At 39.3% G+C, this 13,862-nt stretch overlaps 1 protein-coding gene across 1 annotated transcript in view; it reads right to left on the bottom strand.

Moving 5' to 3' along the window:
• Positions 1 to 331: 331 nt before the first annotated feature.
• The window catches only part of nfx1 (nuclear transcription factor, X-box binding 1), a 48,480-nt gene continuing 34,949 nt past the window's right edge, over positions 332 to 13,862 (bottom strand). Inside the window, exons 16-24 of the mRNA XM_060932765.1 lie at positions 13,603 to 13,833; positions 12,602 to 12,675; positions 9,465 to 9,563; positions 9,278 to 9,319; positions 9,073 to 9,171; positions 6,116 to 6,182; positions 5,859 to 6,004; positions 3,295 to 3,399; positions 332 to 973 (exon numbers count right to left, since the gene is read on the bottom strand). Of these exons, the coding sequence (XP_060788748.1) occupies positions 901 to 973; positions 3,295 to 3,399; positions 5,859 to 6,004; positions 6,116 to 6,182; positions 9,073 to 9,171; positions 9,278 to 9,319; positions 9,465 to 9,563; positions 12,602 to 12,675; positions 13,603 to 13,833 (936 nt within the window). The 3' untranslated portion in view covers positions 332 to 900. The remainder of the gene's footprint in view (positions 974 to 3,294; positions 3,400 to 5,858; positions 6,005 to 6,115; positions 6,183 to 9,072; positions 9,172 to 9,277; positions 9,320 to 9,464; positions 9,564 to 12,601; positions 12,676 to 13,602; positions 13,834 to 13,862) is intronic.

Here is a 13,862-nt window from a genome sequence, read left to right on the forward strand (position 1 = left end):
CTATTACAGATTGTACTGTATATCACAGTTACACAAAACAGAATGAATCAATGATCAGAGATCAGGATTCTACAAAATAACCCAAGTCCTTATCTGGATTGATCAGATTATACTGGTACATTTTTAATAACAGCAGCTTGAACTGTTATTACAGCCATAATTGACATCACGGGCTTATATTAAATGTACATGTTTTAATGTGTTACTGTTTCTATAGTTACAGCTCATTCACAGAGACGTGTATGGTGGACGTGGCACAAAATCAAAGACAATTTTTAACCCAATCAGAAAAAAGGTGCTCTTATTGAACAAAGAAAACATGAATCATTGATATGGTGCAGCTTTCTTTAAGACGTTTATTTAATATTTATGGAAAGAGTCTCAGGTGTCGACGCTTTAGAACACTTTTCAGGACAAAGGAGTTTGCACTTTTCGTTTCCTCTGCAACAAAAGCAGCTGAATGGTTTTGGCTTATTCAATTCAAGATGGAGGTAAAAAGAGAGGCTGGGGAGTGAACAACTGTATTTACTGATAAACTGCTGTGCTTGCATCACTCTCTCGTGCTGTTGATTATTTTCTGATAACAGCGTGTTTCATTCTGGTTTATTCCTTACTTAAATATACTGCACTGTTCCAGTGCAGTCTTGAATAACACCTAGGTGTATTAGACTGGTGCTGGGTCTTCATCTGCAGGGCTGAAAGACACATGAGATGGTCTGGCTTCCTCTGAAAATGAGTAAACAGCGATTGCTCAGCAAAGTAGACGAGTGTCTAACGGCTATAAAAATACCTCAGAAGAAGCTTTATGAAGGAGTGCCCAACTCAAGTGCACATTTTTATTTGATTTGATTGCAGTGACGTGGATAGTGACCATTAAATGTGGATACATCACAGTTTTAATCAATCCTGAACGTCAAAGTAATCAATCGGCTCTTCTTTCGCATGCTTCAGCCAAGCAGTACTACCATCAACCCTGGAAAAAAGAAACAGCATTTAGAAAAACACGACCATACAAGAATAAGAATCATAGTCCTTAGATTGCATTACTGTACTTTTAAAACTGCAGGTTTTAGTGAAATGAAAAAAATTGAAACCACGACAAATAATTTAAGATCTTTTACCACCCTTAATGTGATACAATAACCATCAAAATTCAAATGAATAAACTTTTTAGGGGGGCACTTACACAATAACCTGGTTGCATAAGTATGCACACCCTGTTATCATGTGACTGTGCCCAGAAATACCCAAATCTCATACAACTCCGGTTCAAACACAATTATCATCCATGTAACATCAATTAAAGCTACTAGACTGGTACCAAAATTAAAAAAAGTGCTTATTTAAGGAGTTAAAGGCATTTTTGAGACAAAGTCGGCAAACAGTCTTATTTTGTCAATTTGGGTGTGCCGAATTCAAATCTGCAATATGCCGAGCTCTATCTGACCTCTGTTGACCTCTAGAGGTCATTGAACTTTGGGCCTGTAAACGTCTCAGCTGAACCCAGTTTCTCAGCTTTCTAAGGAATGAAATGTACTAAAATGATTAATGAAGTTAGCAAATGGCCTTGTTTGTTAAATGTTTGGGTGCTGAATTCATTTTTCATTTGTAAAATGACATATGACCTCTGATAACCTCAAGGTCATTAAACTTGGCCTATAGGCCTATGCATTTAACGGCATTTTTAAACTGACTTTACTCCCCCAAAAAGAATATGAACAGACAAAAAACAAATAGAAAGGAACAAATACAACATTAAATGCCAGTCCATGTACATGTGACTTACTTTTCACAATGAGAATGCCTAGGCGATCACCTTACATAACATTGCATTACATTTAGCGGTTATTGTTTATACAAAGCTACTGAAAAAAGGACAGATTCAGCAGCATACAAAATGTGGGGGCATACAGGGTATACAGCTTAATCAGGGTTAGTATATATGAGAGTTTTTTTCTTTGTTGTTTGTTTTTTGTTTTAAACGGGGTAAAGCCTTTACAAAAAACAAACAAAGAAAAAAACTCATTATATATATATATATATATATATATATATATATATATATACACACATATATATATACATATATATACACATATATATATACACACACACACACATACACACACTAACCCTGATTAACCTGTATACCCCCACATTTTGTATGCTGCTGAATCTGTCCTTTTTTCAGTAGCTTTGTATAAACAATAACCGCTAAATGTAATGCAATGTTATGTAAGGTGATCGCCTAGGCATTCTCATTGTGAAAAGTAAGTCACATGTACATGGACTGGCATTTAATGTTGTATTTGGTCCTTTCTATTTGTTTTTTGTCTGTTCATATTCTTTTTGAGGGAGTAAAGTCAGTTTAAAAATGCCGTTAAATGCATAGGCCTATAGGCCAAGTTTAATGACCTTGAGGTTATCAGAGGTCATATGTCGTTTTACAAATGAAAAATGAATTCAGCACCCAAACATTTAACAAACAAGGCCATTTGCTAACTTCATTAATCATTTTAGTACATTTCATTCCTTAGAAAGCTGAGAAACTGGGTTCAGCTGAGACGTTTACAGGCCCAAAGTTCAATGACCTCTAGAGGTCAACAGAGGTCAGATGGAGCTCGGCATATTGCAGATTTGAATTCGGCACACCCAAATTGACAAAATAAGACTGTTTGCCGACTTTGTCTCAAAAATGCCTTTGCATGTCACAATTCTGGATTTTGGTACCAGTCTATAGTCAGCCTTTCAAGTTCATAAAAATCAGTTGGTCAGTGTGATATGTTTATTTCTGTAATATCTCACAAAATATCAGGTCATTCTGTGGCTGGGAAGTTATTTAATTTGAGATGATTCCTGGGCAAATAACATGCATGAAAATCGCTCGCTTCAAACAGTCAAGCAGACAAAGGAAGTCCGTGTGCGCATGCGCAGGTTTACCTTCTTCTTTTGGGTTTTACGGCAGCTGGCATCCACAGTGTTGCATTACTGCCATCTACAGGTTTACCTTGACCGTGCACTGACAGTTCCATCATTCTGTCACTAAACGAACAGCTGATCACACCGAGGTGCTCGCTGACCACCGATATGGGACGTACTTTTTTTTTTTTCTTTCACATGACTGTACATTATTCCACCACTTTCAATTATTCCAAAGGTTTTGTTTTTAAATTGTGATTAATAACTGCCTTAAAAATCAGCCAATACATCTATTTTTTCACATTTTTGAAAGAAAAATTCTGATGTTAAAGCTCTGCATGCAGCCAATCCGTGTATTTTTGTGTGCGCACATACTTGCTGCTGTATTGTTTGAGATGGGCAATCGGTGGTGGGGCTCGGGCAGCAGTCTCTCTCTCGATCAGTGCAGCCAGAGTGGAAGTAGGACATGCAGATTTCCCCCTACACACACACACACACACACACCATCAACCTTTATAACCTTAAGAGCAGAGCAAAATTGTTTTAAGTCGGGCTGAATGTACAATCTCTTGATGGAAATGTGACTCATCCTAAAAATTTCTGAGACTGTTAGGGGTGTAATGATACATTATGACAAAATTATGATGTGCATCACAGAAATATGCAATTCGCACTGCGTATGAGCATTCCGTTAATTATGCATCGAATGCAATTGCACTCTTTGAACACCAGAGGTCCCAATCTGCTCAACTCCGAGTTAAAGTATATTTGATAACTCCAGATCACCACAACCAAACACGCATTGTAGGTTATACAGTAACACAACCATGTTACATTGGTTAAAAAGAGCTCATTTTTCTCAGGTCAGGAACTTTAATCAAATTTCTGTGAGAATTTATAAAACGTATGGCTTTATTTTTAAGATATGTGTAAACCTGTAGTACACTTTGTCCATCCATCCATCCATCCATCCATCCATCCATCCATAACTGCTTATCCTGTCTTATGCCTTCCTGAATTATGTCTTGTGTTGTCTGCAAGTTGCCCGTTTCAGAACGCCAAGAACCAGGATTTCTTAGATGGGAAGATGACTCTTGTTGGCGGCATAAGAAACGTGTAAACTCAGGAAATCAAGTCGAGGTGCCATCGTCCTCCAGCTTCTGCATTACGAGCTCACCACCGGTTGCACAGAGCACGCAGTTGGATAAAACAGATGGTAAGCAGCATACCTTTGTTACTTTAATATAAACATGATCATTTTTCATGCATTGTTGCTCGTCTGTTTTGCTCTTTCAATTTTTAAAAGTATACTCCTTACATATTTGTATCTAATGACTCTGGTTTTCATGGATAAAAATGACGTGAAAGTGGTTCGGCTGAAGACAGTTTTGAAGGTTGGTAATTCTCACTTTTTTTTTTTTTTTCCACAAAAGCTTTAAGGAAATTCCTTTTCATGTCCCAATCTTACATGTGCTGTTCACTTGCCAAATATATATCCACCCATTATCCATAGCCACTTATCCTGTGCAGGGTCACAGGCGAGAGCCTATCCCAGCTGACTATGGGTGAGAGGCGGGGTACACCCTGGACAAGTCACCAGGTCATCGCAGGGCTGACACATGCCCCTTTTCCACCAAAGCAGTTCCAGGGCTGGTTTGGGGCCAGTGCTTAGTTTGGAACCGGGTTTTCTGTTTCCACTGACAAAGAACTGGCTCTGGGGCCAGAAAAAACAGTTCCAGGCTAGCACCAACTCTCTGCTGGGCCAGAGGAAAGAACCGCTTACGTTGGGGGGGGGAGTTGTTAAGACCAACAACAATAGCAAGACCGTGAAAGATCGCCATTTTCAAGCGACGAGAAGCAGCAGCTGTACAAACGCGAAGTCATCCATTATTATTATTATTGTTGTTGCTGCTGCTTCTTCTTGTGTTGTTGTTGCTTCGATGTTCGCGCCAAGGTTTATGCAAATGCAGCGACGTAACTGACGTATACAGCGACATAACTGACGTAGCTCCCCTTAGCATCGCGAGCTATGGAAAAGCAAACTGGTTCTCAGCTGGCTCACAAGTTGAACGAGTAGTGAACCAGCACCAGCACCGGCCCCGAACCAGCCCTGGAACTGATTTGGTGGAAAAGGGGTAACAGAGACAAACAACCATTCACACTCACACCTACGGTCAATTTAGAGTCACCAGTTAACCTAACCTGCATGTCTTTGGACTGTGGGGGAAACCGGAGCACCCGGAGGAAACCCACACGGACACGGGGAGAACATGCAAACCCCGCACAGAAAGGCCCTCGCCGGCCACGGGGCTCGAACCCAGGACCTTCTTGCTGTGAGGCGACAGCACTAACCACTACACCACCGTGCCGCCTAGTACACTTTGTTTACAATATTACAAGTTATGTTCATAGCAATATTGGTGATTTAATTTTATACAGACAGAAATACACATTGTTTATGATTTCAGAAATAAACCAAGAGTCTTTTCATTCATGATTTGTCTTCATTGAAAAACTTTTCAGTTCTCAGAATGTTTTGAAGTGAATCATGACTCGTGAAGCTCATATTGTCAACTGAATTGTAGTCGGAGTGCATCATTACACAGAGTGGTTTTCTATTAAGTGACGATGCAGTCAAAAAAAAACACCACAATACCCCACGCCATACAGCGCAGGCACAACATCGTCTTAATTTCAGTCGAGTGTAGCTCATGAAATCTGCAGAATATTAAAAGTAATAACATTCAAGGCATTTTTGCCACATTAGACAATAATGCTGAAAGCAACACATCTAACCCTAAGAGACGCTCACAGCATTAAAGATTAGCATAGCACTGTTACATTAGCATTGAGCTGTTCCTGAAACAGTTAAAAAAAAAAAAGTGATAAAGTGAAAAGAAAACATACAATTCAGTAAAAAGAAAAATATTTTCACAAACCTAACAGCTGTGATGACAATGTTGCGTTTGGGTTCGCTATCGTAGCTGATGCTCTCCAATCCGTACACTTCTGCCAGCTCGTGAACAATTCTCCGGTGATCACGTTTCATGGGTGGGAAACAGTGACTCCTCTTTGGCTGTTTACCCTGAAAAGCCACAGGCACACAAATGTGCAATAAACCGACCAATGGAAACACTTGAAATAACAAAAGCTTGACGAAAATTTCCATGAAAGTCTCAGTGGTATGCATCGTTACCTTATTTGTTAGTTCAATCAGATTCTTGATTTCCTCCTCTACTTCACTGACAAACTTGAAGTCTTTTCTGAATTAGATGAGCAACCATTTAAAAAAAAAAAGATGAAGACTGATTAACTTTTAAAATTCTTTGTTACGTACACACACCATCCACTTTAATAGGATCACCTATACACCTGCTCATTTCTGCAGCGAAGACATCCTGAGTGTGGAGGGTCTGAAGGCTGACGTGCAAGTTGAAGAAGAGAATGATGCGACCGGTCTGAACTGACAGGAAGTCTATTGTAACTCAAATAATCAATCACTCGCTCACTCTTTTCAACCGTGGTGATCAGAAAAGCATCTCAGAATGCACCTCGAACCTTGAGATGGATGTGCTACAACAGCAGAAGACCAAATCAGGTTTCACACCCGTTAAGCAAGAATCTGACGCCATCATGGGCACAGACTCACCCAAACTGGACAGCTGAAGGTAAGACAAGGCAAGGCAAGTTTATTTATATAGCGCATTTCATACACAGTGGCAGTTCAATGTGCTTTACAGAGGTAAAGGCAAAACAGAAAACATTAGAAAATAAAATTACATAAAATAAAGGGGGAAGAAGAGAGAAAAATAAAAGAATTAAACAATAGTAGAAATAAAATAATAAAATTAAGTAAAAGTTCAGTAAAAAAACAGCAGAATAAAATGGAATAAAAGTTAAGTAAAGTTTAAAACATGTAAAGATGATGATATTTATCAGTTAGCAGAAAGCATCTGAGAACAGCTTGGTCTTTAATCTAGATTTGAAGCTGCCAACAGCAGGAGCATTTTTAATGTCCTCTGGCAGTTGGTTCCATAGCTGTACTGCATAGTAGCTAAAAGCTGCTTCACCACACTTTGTTTTAACAACAGGTTTTACCAGTAAATTTTTGGTAGATCTGATTGGGTTAGGCCGCTGCAACATATCAGAGAGGTAATTGGGCCCTGCACCATTTAGAGATTTGTACACCAGCAGCAATGCTTTAAAGTCAATTCTGTAGCTTACCGGAAGCCAGTGAAGGGACCTTAGAATTGGAGTAATGTGCTCTTTTCTTTTAGTTCGTGTGAGAACCCTAGCCGCTGCATTTTGAACCAGCTGAAGTCGTTTGATGGTCCGGAGCTGAAGACTGGAAAAAGAGCAAGTCCCCCCTACAAACTGTCAACGGTCCAGTTTGGGTGAGTCTGTGACCAGAATAGCCTGTTCTTGGCTGATAGGAATGGAACCTAATGTGGTCTTCTGCTGTTGTAACCTATACATCACAAGGTTTGATGTTTTGTACACTACGAGATGCTTTTTCTGATCACCATGGCTATAAAAAGAGCGATTACATGAGTTACCTGGCAGCTCGAACCAATCTGGCCACTTCCCTTTGACCTCTCCTTTCTACAAGGCATTTCCACCCACAGAGCGGTCACTCATTTGGCGTTTTTTTGGTTTTGGTTTCCACACCATTTTGTGTAAACTCTAGAGACTGCCGTGTGCGAGAATCCTAAAAGATCAGCAATTGACTATGGTGTCACAGCGATCACACTTTCCCACATTCTGATGTTTGATGTGAACAGTAACTGAAGTTATGCCTCTCCATGATTTTTTTTTTTACTAGGTATATCAGACACTCGCTGGCCATGGTGTAAAAATAGTGCATGCAGACACTCATCTAAGTTTCCAAATCTGTCACTGCTTAACTCTTGAATATTGTTAACACCATCATTAAAAAGCCTATAACCTCTGCTTCCCAAATAAATTAATCTCGTTAAGATCTGTTCAGCACTTTGGAGGTAAGGGTAGGTTGAAGTTAGTACAACAGAGTAAAAACTGTGCTCGCGGGACGTCGGGAAGCTGCCAGTGCTTTTTGAGTCATGGGAAAGCAGTTAAGCTGTCTCTCTCGCTCTCTTCTGATTGGATTACTCGTGAACATCAAGCAGGTAACTTTTATAGGGATGTTCTCTCGCTCTCAATGTTTTTCATCAAGGATTCAGCAAAATTTTCCCTCAGCTAGTTTTGAGGTTATGATTCACAGGAGACTTTGAAGTGAGTTGTCAGAGCTTTACCCACTTATTTTTTTCAAATGAAACTAATTCCTGTAAATAAATAACTATTTTAGAATATAGCTGTAGTTGTTTCGATGAAAAATATTGAGATCTTAGTGGTCGGAATGAGATTTAAAAGGCGGAAGTCAGAAACGCAAGTGTCCGTTTCAATTCAATTAACTGGAACTGTTTATCGGATGTGGCTCACAGTTTTTTCGAGGTTCGGTTTGAAAGCTGTGAACGGTAATCGAAATAATCATTGATATTCTTTCATATAAACACTAGTAGGCCTTACTTAGAAATACAAAGGCCTACAGAGCACAAAGAGGGTATTAGAAATAATCTTTTATTACTTTTTTATTGAGTGTACCGACTTGACGGTTTTTTTTTTACCTAATTTGCATAAGGTCATACGAATTTGCATAATTTGTTTTTACTAATTTAACGTTGTATTCAGTATACAACCAACTATGTGCCTGCCAATTTCCATGTAAGTATCTTGAAAAATAGAAAAAAAAAAAAGTTAGTAAGAATTGATTTGCTCATTTGATCTCATTGGTTAATGAGGCCCATTTTGGACCATGTGATCCTCAGACAGAATATTACGGCAGTTTTCTAACAATTAAGCCTTTTTTTTAATCTTTGATTTGTAATATCTCAAGAAGGGATAAGCATTTTAATTCTGTAAAAACGTTGAATCAGAGCAGTTTCAAGCAATTTGGATTGAATTTTCTCTCGATATGCCAGTCAATACTTTGCACTGCAGCAACACGATTGGCTGATTAGATAACTGCACTGTGCAGGTATTCCTATTAAAGTGGATGGCGAGTGTGTGTACAGACTGCTACTGGATGTAAACAGAATAGCATCCGAGCGCCGATTAAACACATGATGTCGAGCAAACCTGGCATCCTCTTTGAGAGAGTCGCTGTATTTACATGCGGAGGATTTGGTGTTGAATGGATCGACTGTTGGATCGACCTGCAGTGCCTCTGCAAGTCGCCTGTTAGAGGAAACCAAAATTCTAAAATTTAAATACGTCCAGTTTATGTGGACGTTATTAACAGACATTTATAGAAGAAAAACCTCATGTGACAAAGCAAGCTCACCGATTTCTCTCCAGCGTAGCACACTCTTGATCACATTCCAGCCTTTAAAACATAGAGGGGCAAAGAATCAGTAACATGTTGGCTGAATGTTGTGATAGAATACATAAACAGAGGTCAGGAATGTATAAAGTGAGGTGACAAAAGCAAAAAAGGGGAAAAACACATTATTATTACTGTTAAATATTACCTGGCCTGTTTCTGGTCCTTCTTGGTGAGCTGAGTGATGTTGACGGACTCTCCTAACTGCATATCTGATAACTTACTTGCCACAGCAATAGCTGCATATCTGCTTTCCAAACAAAGAGAGAAAATTTGTGTTTCATCACTAATGGAGGGGCTGCATTAAGCCTCGGTCACAACCGGCCGTACGTGCTCCTACGGCCGGTCTACGTGCAAAAAACGTGTGACGTGCTGATTTTCGAGCCGCAGAGGTTCTTTGTCATGTCAAACAAACCCTACGGGCGCTTACGTTTTTTTCAGGTTGCAAGACAAACTTACGGCCAACGTGCGTCTTTCTCCACGAACAAAACAAACAAACAAACAAACAAAAAAAACAGCGATTTGGGAAACGCCAAAAATCGCACGGCCAAAAAATAATAATAAAAATAATAATAATAATAATAATATCATCGTACGTCCGGTTGTGACCTAGGCTTTACTGACAGGACGCACGAGTAGCTGGTTGCAGTCAGAGAAGCAGAAGGAAAGAAAAACAAACAAACCCAGTACAGTTTCTTCTTTAGTGATCTGCCGCTGGCTGCAGATAGTTTTGTTCAATAACCAGTAGCTATATCTGCTAGATGATGCAGCACTGCTGGAATTATCCATCAGGAAGCAAGTGGCTGTGACGAACACCAGGTTTATTTTGTTCTGGTTTGATATATGGATGTGCCACTACATCATGCTATGAAACTGTTTATTCCAAGTCTACATCACCCATTCCTTCATACATCTGCAATGAGTAAATATTTAATTTGTAATGCAAAAAAACCCAAAACCCCATCATCATCATACTGATATTGAGAAAGTAAGTAAAGTGTGAAATTGTGTGGGGGTTTTTTGCTCTCCAAGCTGCTATGAAGTAGATTACCTAAATAAATCTGCCAGGCATTGTGCTTCAATTCTCTTACCATATGTTTCTTATAAACACTATCAGACATCATTAGTACGCCAAGTGCTCCATTAGGATTCAGTTCCATTGATAAAAACCACAAAATAACAATTTGATGTTTATCAAGTTTAAAGGAGAACTGAAGTCATTTTAAAACTTGCTTTATTTCTTAATTAACATATTATTCAATTATGTTTTCGGTTTTAGGAACCTCGTTGAATTTAGTTCGTTTGGTCCACGGCAGGCGTCGCTTATCCATACAATCTTCACCAGACTTGTGCGAGACTTTGAAACGTGAAGTGTCAGTGCCGCCATTTTGAAAACTGTTTTCCAAATGAAATATTGCACAAAAACGAGTTTAAATGACGATCACTGCCTACTTTTTTAAAACCTTCCGGCTTGATTACGTCAGCATTTGAAAGAGGGCGCGCGCGTCTTTTGACAACGTTGGCAGATGTCGGTCGCTTTGATTTCCGCTGTACGTTTTACTTCCGTCCTACGATGTCTCGCACAGGTCTCAGCACATCTTGTTTACAGCCATTGCTTTGACATACAGACTGATGTATTACAGAGCGGCAGCACGGTGGTGTAGTGGTTAGCGCTGTCGCCTCACAGCAAGAAGGTCCGGGTTCGAGCCCCGTGGCCAGCGAGGGCCTTTCTGTGTGGAGTTTGCATGTTCTCCCCGTGTCCGCGTGGGTTTCCTCTGGGTGCTCCGGTTTCCCCCACAGTCCAAAGACATGCAGGTTAGGTTAACTGGTGACTCTAAATTGAGCGTAGGTGTGAATGTGAGTGTGAATGGTTGTCTGTGTCTATGTGTCAGCCCTGTGATGACCTGGCGACTTGTCCAGGGTGTACCCCGCCTTTCGCCCGTAGTCAGCTGGGACAGGCTCCAGCTTGCCTGCGACCCTGTAGAACAGGATAAAGCAGCTAGAGATAATGAGATGAGATATTACAGAGCATATTTCAAAACAGTCAGAACTTGCTATAGCAGTGACAAAATAGCTGTCAGAAATGCATTCCTATATTTAATAAAATGAGAAATAGAATTTTGATTAAAAAAAAAATTGCCTTCAGTTCTCCTTTAAGAAACTATTAAATATAATTCAAAAAGAGTTTTAAATGGCAGGTAGAGAGAGCAGAATTTGCCATGAATATTGCATTTTATAATTAAAAAAAAAAAGGTATTTTACAAAATCTTGCATTTTATAATAAAGAGAAAGCATGCTAACAGGAAAAAAAGCAGTGTGTGTGTGTGCATGCATCATGTGGCTCGTGAACTCTAGCGTGGCAAGTGGCATTCAAAATAACGCACACACTTGTATTTAAATCTCCATGTTCATGACACTACCCTTAAAAACAAACACTGACATACAATTTAATGGCAGATAAAGAAGAAAATATTTGTTGTGCATTTTGTCAGCCAGTGCCATTTGGTGCCACATTAATCCCCGTGTTGATGCTTACTGATTTAATACAGTACGCGGTATACGGTCGCCTTTATCAGATCAAGACTGATGTACAATGCGGCAACGTGGGAGTTAAATACTGGCATTATGGACAAGCTAGAGATCGAATGGGTGCGTTTCCTTCGAAAAATTGTACGTGGAGGCTTTAAACAGTGCAACGCACCACCCGCTGACCTGTCTGAATCAGAGTTGGGATTAGGACTATACCTTCATGCATTCCGATACAGACATGTATAGACTAACTGGCACAACGATGATTAAGGAATATCAAGAGCGACAACATTTCGAGTGGCTCGGCCACTGCGTTAGAATGGACAATTCTGCTTTACAAAAACAGACAGTTCATGGTGCCTACAGCAGACCAAGGGAAGCGTCGACAGCCTGATCGGTGGTTAAGGATCGAAAGGGCCGTTGGAATGGACAAGGGACAGTTGTTGAGAACGATGAAGGAACGTTCTGGATGCAAACGATGGATTCGTGACCACTATGGGTGGTCAGACTCCGCGGACTCAAGAGGGCAAGCTTCTAATGAGTAAATGACGATTACAAAAATCTACAACTCTACAATCTTATACTTTGTTTATGCATGTGTGCCATAGTTACAAAAATACAGCCTGTTATGTGAAATGTATTCCACTGGATACACTTTTTTTTTTTTAATCTGTTAATGTAGCAATTATTAATTGGATCTTTTAAATACGTAAAGAATCTTGTTGAACGTTAGTATGGGTTTGGTGGATCACGGACCTCAAGGAGGAGCTGGCTGCCACTGTACAGGGCACGGTCTCCTTCCTGCGTCCACAATCGCACTGCATTGCCACCTACAGGACAAAACAGATGTTTACTGATAGAACAATATTAGGAGATTGCACTGAAAAATAAATAAATAAATAAATAAATAAATAAATAAATAAAATATAGTGATTCCACGCTTATGGGTACTGAAATGGGGACATGAACTTATTTTTAAAAATTCACCTAAAACCATTTCTTTTTTTTTTACCATCAGGTCACAAAACATGTAATCTTTAATGAATGATATGTTAAAAGATAACTTTAATTTTCTGAGATGTAATAAAAACATTTATATGCCAAAGTCAGAACGTAACAGAAGTGTTGTGGACATATAGATTCTCAATTTTAACAATGTAGAATTACTTTTTGAAACATAGGAAGGTGATGTTTTAGCAAATATAATTAATAAACATGTGTAGTAGAATAAACATACACATTCTTTCAATAAGATTAACATGGTATATAGCTAGATTGTAATTAATTTGTAACAGACGTGAGATGGACAATCGTAACAGAAGTAATGTAACAGACATCATTTTGGAACTCATAGGCTTGACTTTGGCATATAAATATGTTTTTATTACATCTCAGAAAATTAAAGTTATCTTTTAACATATCATTCATTAAAGATTACATGTTTTGTGACCTGATGGTAAAAAAAGAAATGGTTTTAGGTGAATAAGTTCATGTCCCCATTTCAGTACCCATAAGCGTGGAATCACTCAAATAAAAATAAATACTGGGCTTGCACATGGAAAAGGCAACTTTTAGAGATATTGTTTTTAAAAAAAAAAAAAAAAAAAAAAGATTCTTTCCACATCTTTATTCATCTGAACCCATTTTTTAAAAGTTCTCTTAAACAGAGTCTACGCTAACAGGCCCCAAAACTCCTACATATATATCAGTATTAACACTAAAACATGTTCCAAGCTAAATTGGGAAGATGGTTGTACCTTGGCAGTGCAGGTGGTCTGTGGGCAGGGGGTGCCAGGGTGGCACGGGGCATTACAGGGGTGCCCACACTCAGGTCTAGGGTGAAGGCAAGGCTGCTTACAATCACCTTCAACTTGGCACTCCCCACGATGGCAGATCCTTTTGCAGTGGTGAGAGCCACAGGACAACAATTTATTACAGACCAAACCACACGAGATGTCCTGCAGGTGGCATGGGATATTACTTCTTTGCTGGAGATAAAACAAAGGAGAGGAAAAGA

The sequence above is a fragment of the Neoarius graeffei genome, chromosome 1 (genome assembly GCF_027579695.1).
Source record: "Neoarius graeffei isolate fNeoGra1 chromosome 1, fNeoGra1.pri, whole genome shotgun sequence".
NCBI lineage: Eukaryota > Metazoa > Chordata > Actinopteri > Siluriformes > Ariidae > Neoarius > Neoarius graeffei.